This window comes from Tasmannia lanceolata, unplaced genomic scaffold (assembly GCF_043159265.1).
Source record: "Tasmannia lanceolata isolate RefF3 unplaced genomic scaffold, GAP_Taslan_0.1 ptg000002l, whole genome shotgun sequence".
Lineage (NCBI taxonomy): Eukaryota > Viridiplantae > Streptophyta > Magnoliopsida > Canellales > Winteraceae > Tasmannia > Tasmannia lanceolata.
Genome location: NW_027518679.1, coordinates 22,294,780 through 22,310,257, shown reverse-complemented (window position 1 = coordinate 22,310,257; position 15,478 = coordinate 22,294,780). Strand labels below are relative to the sequence as shown.

Below are 15,478 nucleotides of genomic sequence, written 5' to 3'. Positions count from 1 at the left end.
CTTTCTAATCTTAATGATCTTGTAAATCATTCTGCCTAAGTATGGCCTGATCCACGTTGTAACCATACCTTTCTTCTTTCATCTCCGCAATGTGTTATGGCCCCAAAAGCATGAAATTGGATGATTCTAGCTTCTTGATTGGTGTGGCTTTTGCCCATTGAACAATTTTCGCCCTGTTATTTTCTACTGTCTATTTTCAACTCATCTGTTGGATAATTAAAATAGATTCGCAGCTTTTGAGCTATTGCCCACTATTATAATTGTTCATCTCTTTCTTTCATTGTAAAATGGGCGTAAAAAAATTTTACTCTCATTTTGTCTCTTAAAAATGTACGTAAAATTTGCTTTACTTCCATTTTACATCAAAGGTAATAGAGCATAGATAAATAGCCATGGTAAAAATGTTTCCCATCTTTTTTTTTAGAATGATAAAGAATTAGATTAATATGAATAAAGAACCGGGGGGTTAGCCCAGCGATCGACATAATCAATCTACAACCCGAGAATGAAAAGGTAAAAACAGAAAACACTGCATGGTCCAAATCAAGGGGGAAGGAAGTCAAACAATTCCAAAGCCGGCCTAGAAGTTCCATCCCTTGCTAGCCTATCCGCCGCACTATTCGCCGATCTTCTTACGTGTTGGAAGGAGATGGAGGATCCCTCTACTCAGTCCATAATCTCATCAAACCAATGAGCAAATGGCCAAGGATGTGGAAGAGTCCCCTTCAACCATTTTTTCACATTCAATGAATCCCCTTCTGCTATTACCTTGTCAATAATATCATGGTCTACTGACCTTATTTTTTGATAAATAGCTCTTAGTTCTGCCTCACTAGAATCTGCCATCCCAATGGGGCCCAAGATCGGCCAACATGATTTAACTTTTTTCCATCATACTCATTGATTTAGCTCTTTTTTCTCTGCTTTTGTTATTACAAATACTACAAGACCATGTACACTCTAAGATCTTTACTCGTCTGCCTAAGTTTTTCTAGTGCAATGCAATTGATCTGTCTGACTCTTTCTCTAGACAAGTTCAATAGCTTCCCAATCTCCTCACACGACCGAGAAGTTTCGCCATTTAGTCCAAACTGCAATCTCAGGATGAACTCCTCCCTCTTACTCAATGTCTTCAGAAGTGTCTCTATATGTTGCTTCATCAATTGTCTTTCCACCATGACTTCTGGCCTAGTTTCCTCTGGCGCGGGGATAATTTCCTACAATAAATCATAGTTAAGCGAGCTAAAATAGCATAATTGCAGCCATTTGACCTCTGCCCTCTGTGTTTAATTATGTGACATTATAAGGGCTGAAAATTGGGTTGGGTTGGGTTTCTCTTTCGCTTTAAATTAAATTCAAACTAGCACTAAATAAGGTAAGACTTGTTGAATTATTAATGATTAAATAACTCTGACTCTAACAGCTTAGGGTTTTGGAGTAACTGGTTGTTCAATATGGTATCGTCATGGCCATAGTTAGCAAAACGTGATTCAGCAAAAAGAAGAAAAAAAACAGGACGGGAAAAATTTGAGTTTAATACGGTATTGGTTAAAAAAAAACATAGTAAAAAAATGGGAACACAGAAAAGCGAATTTAAAATTTTATCATTTACAAAATATGGTGGGGATAAAATTGGAAAGTTGACCAAAGAAACATGTTCACTGTAAAAGTTTTAAATGGAGTATTAAACGGCACACCGATAAAATACGTTTTTTTCAAACAAACAAAAAAATCATTTAAAACGCAGTCTTGCTAACTATATGCTCATGACATGTCCTGGGTTCAAGACACAACAACTCATTGATATTAAAATCCGCGTGTATGGCCAATTAAAAAAAGAGGGGCCACATGAGGGGAAATGTGAAGTAACACTAACTCTAACAGCTTAAGCTTATGGAGTAAATGGTTGTTCATAAGACTCAACCCCTCCAATCCAAAAAATTTCACCCCTATTTACTCTTACCACCTATTATTATCAAAGGTTAAACAGAAAATAACAATGCATTAGAGAAACCTTGAGTGTGATGCTTCCATGGCAGCTCATCGGCCGATCCGTAGAGAGGGGGAGTCGAGTACTCTCACTAGCAAATCTCACACTTGAGACTGCCATGCCGACCATGCCTGCAACTTCATCATATGTAGGTCGTCGGCCTAATCTCGTGTTTAAGGCACTGTTAGCTTCTGCAATCTGGGACAAAATATTGCGAACCCTTGCCTACAAATGAGGAACTTGTATGCTTAATCCCTTGTTGAAATCTTTGAAGTGATCAGGTGTTGAAGTATAAATGATTAAATAACACAAACTCTAACAGCTTTAGCTTTTGGAGTAATCGGTTGTTTCACATGGTACCAGAGCTATTGCCTCACAAAAAGTCCTGGGTTCAAAACCCAACAACTCCTTGATATTAGAAAAATCCACATGTGGCCAGCCCAAAAAAGAGGGGCCACACTTGAGGGTGAGTGTTGAATCATAAATGATTAAATAACACCAACTCTTAACAGCTTAAGTTATTGGAGTAATTGGTCATTTCACATTAAGAATCAAATTAATGGAAGGAAAGAGTGCAGAAGTAACATATACCGGCAATTTGATGATTCTAGACTTGTTTTGAATGGCCTTGACTATGGCTTGTTTGATCCACCAATAGGCATAAGTAGAGAGCTTATTTCCTTTGGTGGAATCAAATCTTTCGGCGCCTTGAAGGAGCCCAAAACACCCTTCTTGAACTAGATCTTGGAGGCTTAAGCCTTTGCCTAGATAAGGAGTGGCAATGGAGACTACAAGTTTCTTGTAGCTGAGTATGATCCTCTCTCTTGACTCTCTTACTCTCCATAGCTTCTTCTCTAGATCACCTTTCTTCATCCCAACATATTCAGCCCACTCACACATGCTTGGATCATGCTTCCTCAGTTCCCGAATGTTCTTCCAAGCCGCTTCGAGTCTTGCTCCTTCCTATGATTCCATGCATCCCCATTGTTAGTAAAATATCAATGCTTTCTTCAATTATAATGGGAAGTAAAAGAGAGAGAGAGAGAGAGAGAGACTTAATCAAGTTTCGGTTTTTGTTAAGGCCCTGCTCGTTTAGATTGTGCCAACCGATAGTTAGTCCCAAACAGATTATTGGACTCACAATTAAGATCCTGTTCGTTTAAGATTATGACAAGCGATTCCGAGTGCCAAACCGATTATTGGTCTCAAAATTACATTTAAATTTGAGTCCAATAATCGGTTTAGCACTCAGAATCGGTTGTCATAATCTCAAACGAACAGGGCCTAAACATAATTTTGAATCCAATAATTGGTTTTTGGCTCACAATCGATGTAATAATCTAAAGTGAACAGAGCCTTAAGATTATGACAACCAATTGTGAGTGCTAAACCGTTTATTGGACTCAAATTTAAACATAATTTTGAGTCTAATAATCGGTTTATCATTCACAATCGGTTGTCATAATCCCAAGTCCCTGTTTGTTTTAGATTCTGTCAACCGATTGTTAGTCCCAAACATATTATTGGACTCAAAAGTACGTTTAATCTTGAGTCCAATAATCGGTTTGGGGCTCACCATAGGTTGTCAAAATCTAGAACGAACAGGTCCTAAATGAACAGTGCCTTGGTGTTAATCTGTTTTATATTAGTCTTGAGTCCTATCTTTGTGGGTTTTTCAAGACCAGTGTATTGCTCTTTTAACTATTAATAATATTTTTGGGTCTGCCTCGGGGCATTAGTGTACAATTCTGGATTTAGAGAGTGTGTGCGCGCGCGTGTTCTATCTTTCTATATTGGGAGAAAGAGTGGAAATTCCAAGGATACCTTGAGGTAGAGAGAAAACTCTGCCTCTTCTCTAGGTGTCAGATACCGTGAATGTGTAGACTTAGACGATCGGCGTCGGACCCTGCCAGGGCGACTAACACAATCAGTGTTGAAGACTTTCGAAATCTTTCCCATCTTTCTCTTCTTCTTACTCGCTCCAGATACAATTTTCCAGTCATAACTTGTCGAAATTCCATCATTCTCACATTGAAAATCATGCTTTTCAGGGAATGCCATCTCTGTAACGGCCAAAGCCGAAGAAACCGCATCTCTAGCAGCTTGAGCAGCAGCATTTGCAAGTGCAACAGCTTGCGCTGCAGCCGAAATAGTTAGAAAGTCCTCAGATATTAAGGAAGATGAAGAAAATGGTAAAGAAGGTAAGGTTTGTAGTGTTTGAATTGAAGGCTTAGATGGGATTGCATAGGGTGAAACTTTGGGGAGAGTTGGAGAGGTGTTAGCAAGTGTAGAGATAGCCATTGGGAGTGAATGATGCTACATTGTGTTAAGGTGATTGGGTAGAGTGCTTGGATTCAAGTTTGTAGATATTTTAGGCATATGACAAGCTTTTTTTTTGTTTTATGTGGAAGATGATAAGGGGAATGCGGTTGGGATTATGAAGCCACTCCCACAACATGTGGATGCGGTCCATTATATCAATATGGCGTGCCTTTATTAATCTACCTTAGTGAGGATATCCATCATGATATTTTAACCCCCTTTTAATATAAGTCACCCCCTTTAATGTATTTATGACTACTCTTTAACACTAAATGGGGTGGCTGAGGAAGGAAAGGAGGCTAATATATCATTTCCCTGTATTGAAGTGTGTGTGAGAGAGAGGCTGATATTCGTACTATCATATTTTAATAATGGCACTACTCTTTAGTTTTGCACTGTCAAAAAGCTGTTAAAGGCTATCAGAAGTATACAACTCCCAAAAAGCACTCAGGAGCTAGCGTATAGGAGATAACTGTAAAACAAAGTGATTATTGCAATGGTACTGCGCATATCAGTCCTGTATATCTATGTACTAGTATTCGGAGCCCATTCTATGCACGGGTGTAAAATGGTGGGCCCCACCCAACCAAAACTTGATGTGCAAAATGGTGGGCCCTGCCCAAGAATGATAGAAACATTGTGTGACAAAAGCACGATTGTTACATGTATAATCTTCAATATCAGGAGATTTCCATGCAACAATCTATAAATCAAATGTATTTAGGACAGCCCATTCTATGCATGGGTTCAAAATGGTGGGCCCCACCCAATCAATACATGAGGTGAAAAATGGTGGGCCCTGCACAAAAATGAGAGAAACATTGTGTGACAAATGCATATGTGCTACATGTATGATCTTCAATATCAGGAGATTTCCATTCCGTTATTGGGCACGTTATCAATGGCACTGCCTGATTGAATCATTGCTAGGGCTGGCAATTTCACCCATAAAAAGGGGATCCGTCCCGCCCCGCCCCACACAGTGCGGGGATTCCCCGACTTGGGTGGGGACAGGGACGGGGAGGGCTCCTACCTTGCCCGATTTAATACCTTGCATTATACCATTATCAGTACATAATTTGTATTATCAAAACAATTTATATTTTTAAAATTCTGTTAGAATTTTGAAACAAAATAATAAAAAGATTTGAAAAGTCAAAGATGCTTTTTCTTTTTGTTTAAAAAATTTGGAGGGAAGATTCAAATTATGTTTCCCTCTCTTGTTTTAAAGCAAAAGACTTTTGCATATGTGGGGACTTGAACCCAAGACCTTGGTGAGTGTGCTTTTGGTGTGTTTTCAAAACCAAAACCGTTTTTGTCTTTTAATGGTAATTAAGAGAGAAACGTTTATGTCTTTTAATGGTAATTAAGAGAGAAACGTTTTTGTCTTTTAATGGTGATTAAAAGAGAAACGTTTTTGTCTTTTAATGGTGATTAATTATCCTCCAACAGTCATATTCTCATCTATAAAAAGAAGAGAACAGCACCATTGGAGGATATAGTTTTTTTACAGAAAAAATATCAAAGTTTCTGCTTGTCTTCTTCCTTTCCTCCGTTCTGATCTGAGCACAGTTCTACGGTGATTCTGGGTGAACCAGTCAGCGAGTGCACGTGGACTGGAGCCAACTTTGGCTGTTTTATCTTGGAGCATCGGTTCGCGGATCCCGGTTTGCACCGGTAGGGGGCGGATACGATTCTTAAGGAGAGTGACCAGTGGCACGACTCAGCCTTCTTCTTCTCGATCTGTTTTACAGAAACGTTTTCTACAAAAGCTAAGTACTGATCTATTTACATTTCTAATTTCTGGATTCAATCAAGCCATATATCAGACCCTACTGGACAACATCTAATTTGTCCAACAATCTTAAGAATCGTATTTTTCAAATCTGATCATATGGCTTCTGATAATCCGAACCCAACTTCTGTTGATACCATCTCTGTTGAGAATTCCAATCCAACGGTTGTTCGCACCTCTGTTGTGAACAGAATTCTCAACACCATTCCAGATTTTTCCAAGATCGAACGCCTTACTGGATTGAACTATAAAAGATGGAAACAACAGATCTTGTTTGCTCTACAACAAATTGGTGCCGCTTTTGTTCTTACACAATCAAAACCATCTGAAGATTCTGCTGATTTTGAAAACTGGAATAATGCTGATTATATTTGCAAGAACCATCTCTTGAATGGTTTGTCAAATGACCTTTATAACGTATACTATTCATTTGAACATGCTGCTGATCTTTGGAATGCATTGGTAACTAAATATGATTTAGAGGATGCTGGAAATAGGAAATATGTGATAGGGAATTTTTTAGACTTTGCTATGGAAGATGGGAAACCTATATCTGCTGAAATAGATGAGTATCAGTTCCTAATTGGAGAATTGGCTAAGGAATGTATGAAGTTACCTGACACATTCGTGGCTGGTTCTCTTATTGAGAAACTGCCTTTGTCTTGGAAAGATTTTAAAATCGGAATAAAACACAAGACAAAAGAATGGACCTTAGACCAAGTAGTTGTTCGGATTAAAATCGAAAAGAAAAACAGACTAAAAGATAAGCAACAAAATACCAAATAGTATACCTCTAAGGCAAATATTGTTGAGACTAAAAATGATGGGTCTAAGAATCTGAAACCGAAGAAGGAAAAGAACTTCAAGAAATTTGGACCCAAAAAGAAGGGAGTCTGTTTTGAATGTGGAAAACCCGGACACTACAAGAAGGACTGCCGACACCGAAAGACTGGTTCGTCCAGTGCCAAGGTTAATTTAACCGAGGCAGATGTGATTGCAGCGGTTGTGACTGAGGTAAATCTGGTGGAAAATCCAAAGGAGTGGATTCTGGATACTGGTGCTACTAAGCACATTTGTGGAAACCGAAACTCCTACAACTACACCTTAGTTAAGGAAGGGGATCAAGTTTTCATGGGGAACTCACAGACCTCAAAAGTCGTTGGTAAGGGCAAGGTCTTGCTGAAGTTAACTTCAGGGAAAGTACTTGCACTTCAAGAGGTGCTGCATGTGCCGGATATACGACGTAACTTGGTGTCTGGTGCGATCTTGAACAAGAATGGACTAAAGCTCACTTTTGAAGCAGACAAGGCAATCATTAGCAAAAATAATGTATTTGTAGGGAAGGGCTACAATGCAAATGGTTTATTTGTTCTTAATGTACTTGAAATCCTGAATGAAAAAGTATCATCTTCTTCTGCTTACATTGTTGAGTCCTTTGATATTTGGCATGGTAGATTAGGACATAGAAGTGCATCTTACATTAAAAGACTTTGTAATTTAGGTTTAATAAATGAAAAAATTGAACCTAGTAAAGAAAAATGTGAAATATGTGTTGAATCAAAATTCACAAAGAAACCTCACTTTAGTGTTGAAAGAAAATCTGACTTATTAGAGTTAATTCATAGTGATCTAGTTGATTTTAGAAATCTTGAATCTAGATGAGGTAAAAGGTACTATGTGACCTTTATAGATGATTACTCTAGATACACTAAAGTATATCTTCTTAGAACTAAAGATGAGGCTGAACAAGCCTTTATCAAATATAAACATGAAGTGGAAAATCAGTTAGATAGAAGAATTAAAAGACTTAGAACAGATAGAGGTACAGAATACTCTATAACTAAGTTCTGTGATGATAATGGTATTATCCATGAAACCACAGCCTCGTACCAACCTGAATCAAATGGTATAGCAGAACGAATGAACAGAACATTAAAGGACATGTTTAATGCTATGTTGATAAGTTCTGGTTTACCCTTGAACTTGTGGGGGGGAAGCACTTCTTTCAGCTTGTTATATATATAACAGGATACCTCCAAAGAAAAAGGGTCAAATACCATATGATCTGTGGCATAACAAAATGCCTAGTTTATCTCATTTGAGAGTTTGGAGTTGTTTGGCTAAGGTTGGAATACCAGAACCTAAAAAAAGAAAACTAGGACCTAAAACATGTGATTGTATATTCATAGGATATGCTCAAAATAGTACAGCCTACAGATTTCTAGTTTTGAAATCAGTTGAAAATATCCTTGAATATAACACTATAATTGAATCTAGGGATGTTGAGTTCTTTGAACATCACTTCCCTATGAAGAAAGAAATTCCTAAAGAACCTAGTAATGATTCAAGAAATCAACCTGAAACTGAAAAGGAATTGGATTCTGAGTTTCAAGAACTCAGAAGAAGTAAAAGACAAAGAAAAGAAACAAATCTAGGAGATGGAATGTTCACCTATCTAATAGATTAAGATCCTGTAACTTACTCTGAAGCTGTAACATCTCCAAATGCTGTATTTTGGAAAGAAACTATTAAAAGTGAATTAGATTCCATAATAGAAAATCACACTTGGGAACTAGTGGACCTTCCACCTGGAACAAAAGCACTAGATAGCAAGTGGATATTTAAAAAGAAGCTAAGACCTGATGGGACAATTGACAAGTTTAAAGCAAGACTAGTAGCTAAAGGCTTTAGACAGAAAAAGGAGATAGATTATTTTGATACCTATTCTCCTGTTGCTAGGTTGTCCACCATTAGGATATTATTAGCTATAGCTTCTATTCATAAATTGGTAATACATCAAATGGATGTAAAAACAACTTTCTTAAATGGAGATTTAGAAGAAGAAATTTACATTAAACAACCTGAAGGATTCATTGTGTCTGGTCATGAAAACAAAGTTTGTAAACTAATTAAGTCACTGTATGGTTTGAAACAAGCACCTAAACAGTGGAATGACAAATTTGATAGTGTCTTAATTACAAATGGGTATAAGATAAATGAATCCGACAAATGTGTTTATAGTAAGTTTAATGGGGATAAAGGTGTAATACTTTGTGTATATGTAGATGATATACTAATTATTGGTACTAATTTGGACATAGTAAAATCTACTAAGAGATTTTTAATGTCAAATTTTGAAACCAAAGATATGGGTGAAGCTGATGTAATCTTAGGGATGAAGATCATCAGAAAAGAAAATGAAATAATATTGTCTCAGTCTCATTATGTAGAGAGCATTCTAAGGAAATTTGGACAATATGATAGTTCACTTGCAAAGACACATTTAGATTGTCAGGTACATCTAAAGAAAAACAAAGGTGAGATGGTATCCCAAAAGGAATACTCAAGGATTATAGGTTCAGTGTCATATTTGATGAACAGTACTAGACCTGACATCGATTCAACTCAGTACTCGGTTAGGTTCGCTCCCAAAACTCAACTCCCAAGGCTTCTGTGGCGCCACAACAGCGAATTGTTAGGCGGCAAATGAAAGCTTCTCATGACGAGCAGTTGGAAAACTTAGTCAACACACTCATAGACCAGGACATGAACACTAGCAGGCTTTGACTAGGTTGTTAAGGTACCTAAATGGTACAATAAACTTTGGACTGCATTTTAAGGGGTATCCTGCTGTCTTAGAAGGCTATAGTGATGCGAATTGGATCTCTGATTCAAGAGATTCAGTGTCTACCAGTGGATATGTATTCACCCTTGGTGGTGGTGCGATTTCTTAGAAATCGGTTAAACAAACTTGTAGTACAAGTTCCACTATGGAAGCGGAATTTATAGCCTTAGCCCTAGCAGGAGCTGAAGCCGAATGGCTCAGGAATTTTATGGCAGATGTGCCTTTATGGCCAAGGCCGGTTCCCTCAGTGTCTTTACACTGTGATAGTCAAGCTGCTTTAGCTAAGGCCAAAAGTAAGACCTATAATGGCAAAAGAAGGCATATACGCCTGAGGCATAATTTGGTAAAACAATACTTGAGTGAGGGAACAATAGCACTCGACTTTGTAAGGTCGGAGAGGAATCTGGCAGATCCTCTGACAAAACCACAGATAAACAAGGTGGTTTATGAGACATCGCAAGGAATGGGGTTAAAGCTCGTGGCATGAATCATTAGTGATGGACACCCAACCAATGTGAAAGGAGATCCCTGGAATTTGGTTCAATGGGTACTAACAAGTCACCGAATGGTTTGTTAACACTATCACCTCCTACTCCTAGATGCAAAATGATGAAAGATAGTGTTCACTGCAAATGAGAGAGGATGAGTTATAGACTCTTAATCAGATCATAACCTGTATTGGGTGGTATGTTACTTGCAGTGCATACTTGATGACTGACCTAAGTGAATGTGGAGGTAAGGCTGCTTCCTATGAGAATTTAACGAGTAATTCTCTAGAACATTCATGAGAACCAAGAGGGGAACAAGGCCAAAATGTTCCAAAACTGTGAATGAATCACCAAGGAATCGAATGTAGAGTGTGGATAACAGGTTAGTCAGTTACACCCACGAGGAAAGGTTGAAGGAGTCTAACTCTACCCGTACTCGGTAACGTAATCTGTTTATCCTAAATATCGGTTGAAGTCCAAAAGACACCGGTATGAATTCACTCTATTTTCTAATGTGCTCAGATACTTTCGTTTTCAATTTTCAACTGTATTTTGAATCTTGTGGGGGATTGTTAGAATTTTTAAACAAAATAATAAAAAGATTTGAAAAGTCAAAGATGCTTTTTCTTTTTGTTTAAAAAAAATTTGGAGGGAAGATTCAAATTATGTTTCCCTCTCTTGTTTTAAAGCAAAAGACTTTTGCATATGTGGGGACTTGAACCCAAGACCTTGGTGAGTGTGCTTGTGGTGTGTTTTCAAAACCAAAACCATTTTTGTCTTTTAATGGTAATTAAGAGAGAAACGTTTATGTCTTTTAATGGTAATTAAGAGAGAAACGTTTTTGTCTTTTAATGGTGATTAATTATCCTCCAACAGTCATATTCTCATCTATAAAAAGAAGAGAACAACACCATTGGAGGATATAGTTTTTTTACAGAAAAAACATCAAAGTTTCTGCTTGTCTTCTTCCTTTCCTCCGTTCTGATCTGAGCACAGTTCTACGGTGATTCTGGGTGGACCAGTCAGCTGCACGTGGACTGGAGCCAACTTTGGCTGTTTTATCTTGGAGCATCGGTTCGCGGATCCCGGTTTGCACTGGTAGGGGGCTGATACGATTCTTAAGGAGAGTGACCAGTGGCACGACTCAGCCTTCTTCTTCTCGATCTGTTTTACAGAAACGTTTTCTACAAAAGCTAAGTACTGATTTATTTACATTTCTAATTTCTGGATTCAATCAAGCCATATATCAGACCCTACTGGACAACATCTAATTTGTCCAACAAATTCTAAATCTGCCCTTTCGCCTTTGCCTTTTATTGTGCGGGGCGGGGTGCAACATCCAGCCCCACGCCATTGCCAGCCCTAATCATTGCTCTATTTTGACAAATTTTGTTCCCCTTATAAATATTTCATCTACATTTACCAAAAGAAATAAAAAACAACACACGTAAAATCGAGAGAACATGAAAGAAGAAGAAGAAGAAAAACAAATCATACATGAGAAATTTCAAAGATCCCGCTTGGCAATTTGGGCCCATGCACATGAGTCTGGGTGAAGTTTGAGAGAATAAAAAAATTTAATAGAATAACAATGTGAGATGCTTCTTCATATTGTACCAATGCCTTGGTATTTTGACTAGGGATGCTTCATGGGAGTGTGAAATACAATTGTTCTTGAGAAAGTATGATATTGAACATGTAGGCCAATACTTGGAATTGTCTAATTAAGCTTGTGCCTTTATAATAGTCAAAACAAAAGATGGTTGGATTGGAAATTATTTTCTTTGGAGAACAAAAAGGATAATCTAGAATCTTGGAGGACCGGAGTGTGAATCTTGGGATAAAAACTCTTATTTCAACTTGAGGTCAATTTATAATTCGTCTTCAATTATATGTCTGTGTGTTTCTTTATATTAATCTTATCATATTACATAGGTCAAAATTCCTATTTATGGTTTTCAGTAAAATGACTAGAACACCTTTCTCAAGGTTCAGTTGAGGGAACAAAAAACCAGATACATTAAGAGTATTGAGGAACTCTAATTGGACGGAATTAATAGAGGGAGAACAAAAATAGAAATGTGGGTCTAGGGTAGGGTGTTCAAGAGCATACAAAATAGTAAATGAAATATTGAATGGGATTAGAAATAATGGATAGTCAGAAATAATTATATTACTTATTATTACTATATTGATTGCAGCAAAATCTTTCATAATTGGATTTCAAGTTATCAGTTACCAACTTCTATTTATTTTTCCTTCTTTCCTTATTCTTTATTTCAGATCCAAAATAGAAGAGTGGGGTGAATCCGAAATCCAAAGGAGGTATAAAGATATAGGTTGGAAATAACTTAAGGGACTAAGCTTGGGTTGGCATCTAGTGACAAAGACGTTGACAGTAGGGATTGAGTCTCTAGCTCAATAGTCAAGGTTGTGTTCTTCAACCTAGAGGTCGGTGGTTCAACCCTAGCTTACCTACCAAAACAGATGGTGACAGGATAGGAATATGTCTTGGACACATACCTTTTGGTAAGTTTTAATTTTGAATTTGTAAATGTTAGTCTCACCATCTTGAGAGTATTGAATGCAACTAATTAATTAATTACTAATTCCAAGGCAAACCCAAACGTCTTCCTCTTCTTTTTCATCATCTTCTTCTTCCTTAACTAGTTATTCTTCCTCTTCTTTTTCTTCATCTTCCTCAACATCCTTGACGAAGTTCTTCACCTTCTTCTTCCGAGTTGAAGGGTTGGTTGACGGAGAACAAATAGGTGGAGTTGAAGCCGCATAATAAGTAGAGAAGAAGAAGAGGGAAAATTGATCTTTTAAACCGTATGATGCCAATCCAGTGGCAAAAGAGTTGAAAATACATCCATCCATCTTTAGAATCAGACTCAAAATGTAATTACAGTATTTTCCCTATGAAATGATATGATTTTATATTCAGTTTTACTGATTATTTTTATGTTGTTTCAATTTTTTTATGTTTTAATGTGTTTTTTAATTTAGAAAAGTTTCAAATCCGTTTTTTGTCTTCCACTATTTTTTGTGGTTCTTCGTATAACGGTAAGGTTGTGCGAAGAACCTTGCTACAACAGTAAGGTTGCTCCATTATGATCTCGTGGTTACGGGTTCGAGTCACAGAAACAACCTCTCTACAAAGCATGCGTAAGGCTGCATACATCTAGCCCTCCCCAGACCCTGCAACTGCAGGAGCCTCGTGCATTGGACCGCCCTTTACTATTTTTTGCGGTTCTACTATGGGCCAGACACTTCTTAGTACAAACAAAAAATAAGTAAAATAGAAAAATAGTTTTACTATGGGTGAAAGACTTCTTAGTACAAACTAAAAATCGCAAATCGAAACAAGACAGAAAAAAGAGGTTTACTATGGGTGAGACACTTCTTAGTACAAACTAAAATTTAAAGTAAAACAAAAAAACGAGTTTTACTATATGGGTGAGACACTTACTAGTAAAAACTAAAAATCAAGATAGTAAAATATATAAAAGAAGAGTTATTCCCTCATTTGCACATTAGGGCAGGGCCCATCGACAAAAACAAGTAATGTCACTCATAACAAGTGAGCCAATGTGGGGTACCTTCCTTTACCTTAACATGTGAGGTGTCTCAACATATATAGTGTCCCCACATGTAATACCCGTTAATGTCTTTTTCTTAATTAACGGTCAAATTGATTTCTCCAATTGTAGTCGTGCATTCCATTATCCATTATGCTTCTAACTAACATTAATAACATAATTTAATGTCAGAATTAAATTCTAGCCTAATTTAAATGGAAAATGTGTTATAGATTTCAGTTCTTTTAGTACATTCTTAATGTGGAAACATGCAATTGGAAATCATTTTCTTTATTTAGCAAATGAGTGAAGAATAGATGCACTCTTATTCGTGGAGTTTAAAGGGGGAAATAAACAAATAAATGTGCCATGACATAGAAACAAAGGATTGATTCTAACTTTCTAAGGGCACGTTTGGCTGCCAGGAATTGTTTTTCATAATAAATCGGCATCTCCAGGTGATGATGAGCATGAAGTCGCCTAAAACTCAGGAAGCAAAATCTGGAAACTAGTGTCTCCGGCCATGAGAAGTTGCTGAAAATTGGAAATGGTCGATCCGGTTTTGAGTAGAGTTTTTTGTTTCTAGATTTTTAGCAACCATAGACACTAGTTTCCGGATTTTGTTTCCCGACTTTTAGCCGACTTCACCCTCATCCTCGCTTGGAGACACCGATTTATCATGAAAAAACAATTCCTAGCAGCCAAACGTGTCCTAAAATGCATATATTCCCATGCGTCCTGGCTTTTGTAGTATATGAGGCGCTAATCATCTAAACCATTCATCTGGTAGGCCGTTTGCTGCCGAAAGTTGTCATGCTAGGTGATCGTAATCGTAATCAAGATCTATGAGAAAAATATAAAAATATAACTATCTAATCGACCAGAAGGACGAAAAAAATGTATAAAAAACATATGGTTTGGATGGTTGAGAATGGTTCATATCAACCGAGGTGGACCCATATGATGATAGAACTAGGAAGCATTGGAATATTCATGGACCCACGATTACTTCCCATGGATCTGTTTGGGAAGAAAAAATATTTTGGGAAAAATACAGATACAACCCTCAACTTGCTGACATTTTCAACGATAACCTTGACTTTTCAAAGTCATCAATGACACCCCCTAACTTTTCACCGTCTATGAAGTAGACCCCCTGACTTTTCACCCTATAGTTCAAAATTCATCAAAGACACCCCCTTACAAATTCTTCTTTCATGTCCTCCCCGTCACGTAACAAGCATTATTGAAAAATAAGGGGGTGTCGTTGATGACTTCGAAAAGTCAGAGTTATCGTTGAAAATGTCAGAAAGTTGAGGGGGCGTATCTGTATTTTTCCCAAATATTTATAAAATTTCCTACCTTTTTAACTCACGAAAAGACAACCAACCCCATTCAATTTTCACATAGAGGGACCTTCAATTTACGATAATAATCCTCTAAATTAACCATAACCAAATCATTTCCCCCTATCAAAAATGTTTTTCTTTCAATCCAAATAGGGCCTAGGTTTAAGGAAAGTAAAATGACATCATTTTCCAAGTATAAAGCAAAGTAGAAGTAAAACTCCTATTTGCTTTCCCTTTACTTTCCTTCTAATCTTGTTTTTTGCTTTCCCTTTACTTTCCTTCTATTCTTGTTTTGGGAGGAACTCAAACTTTTATTATTTGGATATTT

The 15,478-nt window shown here is 37.2% G+C and overlaps 1 protein-coding gene across 1 annotated transcript; it reads right to left on the bottom strand.

The window, feature by feature from the left end:
* Positions 1–711: 711 nt before the first annotated feature.
* Positions 712–4,353, bottom strand: SIG4 (sigma factor 4). Its single transcript, XM_077393353.1, has 4 exons — positions 3,815–4,353; positions 2,582–2,953; positions 2,015–2,215; positions 712–1,217 (listed from the first exon to the last, which is right to left on the bottom strand). Exons 1-4 carry the CDS (start codon positions 4,289–4,291, stop codon positions 942–944), a joined length of 1,326 nt encoding a protein of 441 aa, XP_077249468.1. The 5' UTR covers positions 4,292–4,353; the 3' UTR covers positions 712–941.
* Between the last annotated feature and the right edge of the window lie 11,125 nt (positions 4,354–15,478).

Bases quoted from the DNA above. Each gene is read 5' to 3' on its own strand.
- SIG4 (XM_077393353.1), bottom strand. From the start codon at position 4,291: ATGGCTATCTCTACACTTGCTAACACCTCTCCAACTCTCCCCAAAGTT. The intron at 2,216-2,581 runs GTATATGTTACT...CCTCATTTGTAG, and splicing joins CTAGAATCATCAAATTGCCG to GCAAGGGTTCGCAATATTTT. The intron at 1,218-2,014 runs GTTTCTCTAATG...GATTTATTGTAG, and splicing joins ATGGAAGCATCACACTCAAG to GAAATTATCCCCGCGCCAGA.